Here is a 7737-nt window from a genome sequence, read left to right as displayed (position 1 = left end):
ATAGTTTAGTTTATAAATTATTTAAATGTAAATTGACATTAAATATAATTCAATCTTAGAAGAGCTCACTACATGTTTTATAAATAAATTCCAAATATTCTTTCAGTAAATATACGTTTTCTCACTTTATTGGATCGAACCCATCAGCTTAACAAGAAAGGATTCAAACTGAAGTGACAATTCTTTCTCCATCAGCTGGCCGATTGCTCCAAGATATTAGAGATATTAGCTGTAAAGTGACTCTAAAGTCTCAATCTGCCCTATTTTTTTATTTTTATTTTTTTTTAATTATATCTTCCATTTTGGATGAGTGGATTTACAGATAAGGATCAGTAACATTCTCCAAGGTCTTGTCTTTTGCCATTACAGAAGTTAAAAAATAAAAATAAAAATTATATAACAAGTTTTTTTTTAAAAATTTTTATTTTTATTTTTTTTTAAATTAATATATTTTTTATATTTTTAAATTATTTTGATACGCTGATGTTAAAAATAATTTTTAAAAAATAAAAAAAATATTATTTTAATACATTTCCAAATAAAAAACACTTTAAAAAATAACTACAATCATACCCTCAAACACGCCACCATAAACAACCCAGAAGTGTTAAGATCAAGGCCATATTATCAAAGTTTAAATTGACACAAAGCATACATTAGGTTATAACTAATCAGGAAATTTTAGTAGTTGACTGTGAGCTGGGGCTGACCAGACAATTTTTTCCCCAAAGTTAGTCATCTTATAAGGATGTATGTAATTTTCTCAATTAATTAGGCTGAAAAACTCGTCCTATTATATTAAGAACAGACTAGATATTTTTTTTTTCTTTGTAATCAACGTGCAATTTGTAGCCACCTTTGGTAGACTGAAACAAATCATCTACATTTAAATTGATACAACCGCACTAATTTCTTTTTTCTTTTTTTGTCTTTTATAAGATTTAAATCTTGTATAATAATACAAAAAATTAAAGTAGACAGAAACAACACAAGAAGAAAAAACCATCAAGAGAAAAGAATCGGCTGAATTTTGTATTTTATAATTGAATATTTTTTTTCTAATATAGTTTGTCTCTTTAATAAATTTTACACCTCTTTAAATATGACATAAAGAAACCGATTCTTATAGAAAAATCAGAATCCTAAGTTAGATTAAAAAAAAAACATAAAACCTAAAATTAAAATAAAAATTAAAAAAAAATTTAATTCAAACATGAAATTTAAAAACTTTCGATCTCTAGCACAAATTGTTCATCTAGCACAAACTCTGTCATACTAATCTATAAATAAATCTGTGATGTTTTCTGCAGTATCCATTCAATTCTATAGACTCGCCTCCGTAGAAAAAACAAACACAATCATTTCTTGGGCCAAGCCTTTGGTATGGGAATCATATAGGCTTGCATCAGCAAGCTCGTATCGAGCCTGGTTCAGGCTAGTTTACTCCTCTTACCTCTTAAACAACAACGTTATTAAACTTTACCTAGATAAGAATCCAGTTAACCTACTATACATTTCTTTGGTTCAACCAATAGGTTATCCGTCAGACCAGGTTGTTCGTATTATACTATATATATTGCTACATTTTGGGGCATTTGAAAATGTAATGGTGGTTGCGGTTCAAAGTGTTTTGCGTTTCAAAATATTTTAAAATAATATTTATTTTATTATTTTAAAAAAACTATTTTTAACATCAAAACAATTTAAAAATATAAAAGAATTAATTTTAAACAAAAACAAATATTTAAACTTTTTAAAAACATAATTTTAACTACCAAACATTGGTTTAATGAATCGGTGAAGAGGGAAGTGAATCATTTTATTAGATGAAGATATCAAGATCAAGTCTGTCCATAGTTAAAAACAAAACTATAATTTAAATAGCCTGAATCTACCATGGATGGATTAAAAATATTGAAACAAGCAACACTTTCCATGTGTTTCTTCCATTTTATATATGCATCTACTAGGGATCCTGAAAGATTTGATTTTTGGCATCTGCTATGCCACACCTACCCCACCCCACAACTAGTATTTCGTTCATACGCCTGCATGTATCCAAGCGAAAGCAGCAAAGGACTATCTCTTCTCTGATGCTTCTCGACATCATATTGCGCCCTAGCATCAATCTCTTTCTGGGCTAAGGAAAATCTTATACTGCTTGCACACTGTGATTGGAATATGTACTTTGAATAACTTATCCTCCACAAGTTTTAATTTTCCCAGGTTCATGGCAGACAGATTACGTAAAGTGGTCCTGTTGTCCAATCATATCATGTGTAATTTCATTTGTTTACATGGTAAGCTGGAAAAGATACAGGTAATTGCTGCACTGATAGTGTATTAATTCAGCAAAAAATGATGTGACTTGGTCTAGTTTAGTTGCATCCTACACTCGATCAACCGGTGAACCAAATCTTAATGGTATTCGTCAGATTCAAATACACTGAAAAGATGTATTTTTTTTTAAATTATTTTCAATGTCAAAGTTATTAAACCCAACTTGAATCATCACCATACCTGAGATCGTCAATCAAAATAATATTATTATATTTTTAATTTATTTTTAAAAAATCAAAATAATATTATTTTAATGAATTAAAATTTTAAATTGGATCTTAACCAGATCAATGATAAATTGCCTATTAGATCTATTAAATCAAACCAAGCCAATCTTAAGTTGATTATTTTTTTAACATGGCTAGGTCTAGTGCTAGTTTCCAGATCTACAAACTGAACTGAATTTAATAATTATATGACATTAAATTAAATATAAATCACTTATCTATGAATTATTTTAAGAAGAGATGTAGTTTTTTTATTTTAAAAAAAAACTACCTCCAAAATAATCCAACCGTGGCTTGGCAAGTTGCAAATCTTGACACTTCTAACAACCGGTGATTTTCTTCATTAGCTTTTGTCCCCTTCTGTGAATTAAATTGCTAACACAAGCCCTCAACCTTTTTTTTTTAATTACTCATATAATCTTTTAATTTCTAACAATTAAGGGTGATGACTCTTAATGTTCTAATATGCACCTCTTGTACATGGAAATATACCAATTTTTTAATTACCTAAGTTTATGATGAAAAATTGTAAACGTATCATACACACAAGAAACAGTATGTTTTGTATCATAAAAAGAGTTTCTTTATTTTTATTTTTTATTTTTGATTTACGTGGGTGTCCGGGCCAGCTTGCGTGCACCACGACTAATCCCACGGCCCACTGAATACCCTGCAAACCCAGTGGGCATGTAAGACATCGCGGGGATAACAGACGTGCAAATGAGGACTCGAACCCAGGAACAGTGGAAGGAGACAAGCCCCTCCCACCGCCAGGCCAAGACCCTCAATGCAGATTTATCAGTAGCCATTTTCATGCATTTTATTTTAATTTGCACATATACTAAAAGAATTTGAATTTTTACTGTAGCAATGAATAATATAAAGTTAAGCCTTCTTTCACTTTGATCCTCATATTTGCATGAATTTTTTTTATTTCAAACTTAGTTTTTTTGTTCAATTTCATCCTCTAATATTGGATTAACTAAGTATTAGACTTCATAATTTATTTCAATTTGTTTTTTATAGAGTTTCTCGGTTTCATATTTTAGATTACGAGTTTTACTGATTAACCGTGTTGACTTAGATTATTTTTTAATTATTTTTTTTCCAACTCCATTCTTAAACATTGAGTTGAGTAAGAATTAGGCTTTATAATTTATTTTGAATTGCATTCTATGAGATTATTCTAGTCTCATGACCTGGATCACAAGTTTGATCGTTGACTAGGGTGTTTTTTTTATCTTTTTTTTTATTTTATCCTTTAATATTGGATTAATTGCAAATTAAGCTTTATAATTTATTTTGATTTGCTTTCTATGAGGTTATCATGGTTTCATGATTCAGTTTTGATAAGTTAACTCAGGTTGATTCAAATTATTTTTTAGTTGAATTTTATTTTCAATTATATCCATCAATATTGAATTGATTGAAAACCATTACTAGTTCATGACTACTTTTGGATAAATGATTTGTCTGGTAAAGAGATCGAGCTTCAAGAAATAATGAAAGGTATAACTCCCTGAAAATTTCAATTGCGTTTATATTCATCACTATAAAAATTAGGGTTAAAGCTTTCCCCAATTTCTTCTCATCAATAAACTCCTGAAGTATACGATGGAGTGCAGTTCGTTCAAAAAACTCCTACATAGCTATAAGTGTATTGGAACATTTTTTGAAAATTAAGGTTCTTAACAAGTTCATGTATATCAGTATTCTCATGTGGCAGGAGCCCTATCAGAATAGAGTAAACTATTATTGAATTCCTATAATCCTATGTTTTCAGCAAAGTAATAAGTTAATCCTCTTTTAGTTTTTTTTTTAAAAAACGAGCAATGAATCCCTGTACTTTTAAATTTATTTGCAACTTAGTCCTCCCTTAGTTTTTGGTGACAATTCAATTGTTTTTTCCCCCTAAAATGTCCTTCATTTTTAGTCAAATTTTCCAATCTCACCTCTTGCTAACAAAACCAAAAATGCTTCTAAAAAGGGCAACTTAGACATTCAGAAAAAGAAACAACAGTCAACTCTGGTCAAGGAATGGCTTATGTTTTTCAAAGTCAGAAGTACTAACTTACAAAAACATAGAACACCCAGGGACTAGATTATTATTTACTCATCAGAATTTATGAAACTATCACGGTTCTTTTTCAATGAAATGAAAGATAAGAATTATGAGTCAAGATTTAACTCTTAGTAACATGTTTTTTGAAGAACTATTGTTTCAGAAAGCCACAAGTGTCATGAGCAGTGTACACTGCTGATGCAAATCTGGAAAATCAACTTCAATAATTCATAAAGTTTCGGCTCTTAAGAGGTGGGAGCAGTGTTTTCCAAAATTTAAAACACAGTCCTGCATGTTGCATTCATTTTGATCATAATCAACAGCAATGTCTTATATCTCAGCATAAGATTAAGAAAGTGGCACAGCTATCTTAACAAATGATTTATTAACGCAGGCATACACAGCAGTTCTTTTGAATGGGATATATACCTGTACAAAAAGTGTGCAGAGAAGGATAAAAATATGCAGAGATCCTTTCATGATGCACTCTAACACAGCACAGCAATGCTAATAAAGTAAAAACCATGTACACCTCCTCAACTATGGGTTGCATTTAAAAAAACAACTTTCTTTCTTTTTCAATTTGCACGCTCAGCAGTATCCCTTTATTAAAACCATCAGGAACATGATCACCCTTGAAAAACTCTGTGATGATGATACAGGCATAAATAAGAATAAATGTCATAATTCACTGATGAGAATGCAGCTTTATGTGTGTATCTGTGTCACAGCTGGTGCACACACAAACACTTGTATATGTGTTTTTTCTCACACGATAAAATTAAAAGTGTATTATTATATACATCACCTGAGAAAATGTTTCCAGACACAAAGGGACAGAGAACATTTAATAAACGTACTGCATGTTAATTGATTAGCCAACCATCACGTAAGAGATTTCTATCTGGTGGAAAGTGGAGTGCCATGGCATCTTCCACTTGTAATAGGCAACAGTAAATAATTTCTTTTTCCTGTTCCTCTAATCTTATTCTCAAAAACCAACCCGATTTTATGGCAAAATCTCAATATTAGGCAAGCTATTTCCATCTACTGATTAGATAAAACAGTCTGCAGGATTCATGGAAACGTAGCCAGCACTTCTCCTTTCAATTTTCTAATATTCTCTTTACACATGCCTCCCCTTATTTATATCCCCCAAGGTTGTTAAACACTCCGCATGAGATACTTAACTAGTTTTTTAGAGCCTCTTCTTGTTGGGGACCATTTTCTCAACTTAGGACCATCATTGCAGGGAGAAAAACATGGGAGATACGCTGCGCCTAGCAGTGGGAGTCATGGGTTTAACTTTCTTTGTTTTTTTCGTTTCCCTGCATCAGCTATCTACCATTACATATAACTATTCTACTAAAGCAACCTAATGTATCAAATCTTCATGATTTTCTTGCAGGCAATGCAACTTCTCTGTTGCTTTTTTCAGCACCTATGTAATGCCAAGACTTATAATACACAAAATATTAGTTTATCAAGTTACGAAATTTGACAACGGAACTCAAACTATTACTTTATTCATGTCTCCAGATTAACTTTCTGTAGGGTCATCAGGAAGAAAAGCACTGAAGAGTTCTCATGTGTTCCTTACACCATTGCACTGCTAAACTGTCTCCTTTACACATGGTATGGGTTGCCTGTCATAAGCTACAGATGGGAAAAATTCCCTGTGGTCACCATCAATGGATTAGGGATTCTTTTTGAGCTTTCCTTCATTCTCATATATTTATGGTTCTCTTCAGCCAAAGGAAAGGCAAGCTCTTTGAACTTTATCTGTCAAATTATTGGAGAAGTATTTTTCCTTACATGCTTGAATTTTCTACACCAGTACGCTTATCATAGACTAACAACTCAAGTTTACACCATAATAAAAAGTAACACAACTCACGGGCTATATATATACTTGCACTTATGCATCGCAAAGAGTATTTACAATTAAATACCATGGGTGTGCAGATGAAGGTTGCTATCACAGTGATACCTGTCATCCTCGTGTTCTGCATCACGGCAGCTATCTCATTGTTTTCTTTCCATGATCACCACCATCGCAAGATATTTGTCGGGAGTGTTGCTCTTGTGGCCTCTGTGGTCATGTATGGTTCTCCACTAGTGGTTGTGGTGAGGCATCTTTATCTCTTTTTAATTCACCACATACATCCAAAGTTGACAGCCGAAGCCACTTCAACAGAAGCAAATATGTGGCATGATTTTAGCATCCTAACACGTGTAGCATAACATAAACACGTTCAATATCTAAGTTCTCATCTCCCTCATGCCCTTTGGTAAAGCAAGTATTTTCTCAAGCTTCCTTTTAATAAATATTCTAAATATAAATTAAATTGCAGAAACAAGTGATAAAGACGAAGAGCGTAGAATACATGCCATTCAACCTTTCGTTTTTCTCTTTCCTTTCAAGTTCTCTTTGGATGGTATATGGACTACTGAGCCATGATCTCTTTCTCACGGTTTGTACAATTATTCAATCTTCACTTTGTGACTACAAGAACTTTCCAATAGTACATGCACTCTTGGATTTTCTTTCAACTTAAATTCTTGGATTCCGGCAGTTCCCAAATCTTGTTGGCATCCCCTTAGGGATCCTCCAACTTGTGTTGTACTGCATGTACAGAAAAAGAGGAATCAAGGAAGAATCACACAAATGGGACCTGGAAATTAGGAATGAAGAGAAATCCAAACAGTTGCAGCTAGTGATTAACGACAGTAATAATGACAAAAGTTAACAAAATTATGTAAGAGAATGAGTTTTGTTTTGTGTGCATATCCTCCATTAGATCTCTAAAATTAATTTTCATTCCTAACAAAGTATGATTCCATGCACACACACACACACAGTTGGCTACTACCAAAACTTTAACTATTTGCTTGTTTGTAACAGGGTGTATTTCATTGCGAATAATTTTTCCTGAACTTCAGAGAGGCAGTAAGAGCTGCTGAAGGTACGAAAAAAGGAGCTCTTGCGGTGACAGATGTTTATGATATATAAAATTTACTAATGTTGTAAATTAATAAAATACCATGAAGAAAAACTAAAAAGAAGTATGGTAGAGACTAATGTATCTGATGTACCACTATAATTGA

At 32.0% G+C, this 7737-nt stretch overlaps 1 protein-coding gene across 1 annotated transcript; it reads left to right on the top strand.

The window, feature by feature from the left end:
• Nucleotides 1-5891: 5891 nt before the first annotated feature.
• LOC133675324 (bidirectional sugar transporter SWEET3-like) lies at nt 5892-7385 on the top strand. The gene is made up of 6 exons (XM_062096671.1): nt 5892-5928; nt 6038-6074; nt 6169-6391; nt 6595-6756; nt 6984-7103; nt 7206-7385. The coding sequence occupies exons 1-6, from the start codon at nt 5892-5894 to the stop codon at nt 7377-7379; spliced, it is 753 nt and encodes a 250-aa protein (XP_061952655.1). The 3' UTR covers nt 7380-7385.
• The last annotated feature ends 352 nt before the right edge of the window (nt 7386-7737 follow it).

The sequence above is a fragment of the Populus nigra genome, chromosome 16 (assembly GCF_951802175.1).
Source record: "Populus nigra chromosome 16, ddPopNigr1.1, whole genome shotgun sequence".
NCBI lineage: Eukaryota > Viridiplantae > Streptophyta > Magnoliopsida > Malpighiales > Salicaceae > Populus > Populus nigra.
This window is presented reverse-complemented; position numbering and strand designations above follow the sequence as displayed.

Coding starts and splice junctions, on each gene's coding strand:
- LOC133675324 (XM_062096671.1), top strand. CDS start 5,892: ATGGGAGATACGCTGCGCCTAGCAGTGGGAGTCATGG. Junction 6,392..6,594: donor TCTCTTCAGCCAAAGGAAAG/GCAAGCTCTTTG, acceptor ATGGGTGTGCAG/ATGAAGGTTGCTATCACAGT. Junction 7,104..7,205: donor GCCATGATCTCTTTCTCACG/GTTTGTACAATT, acceptor GGATTCCGGCAG/TTCCCAAATCTTGTTGGCAT.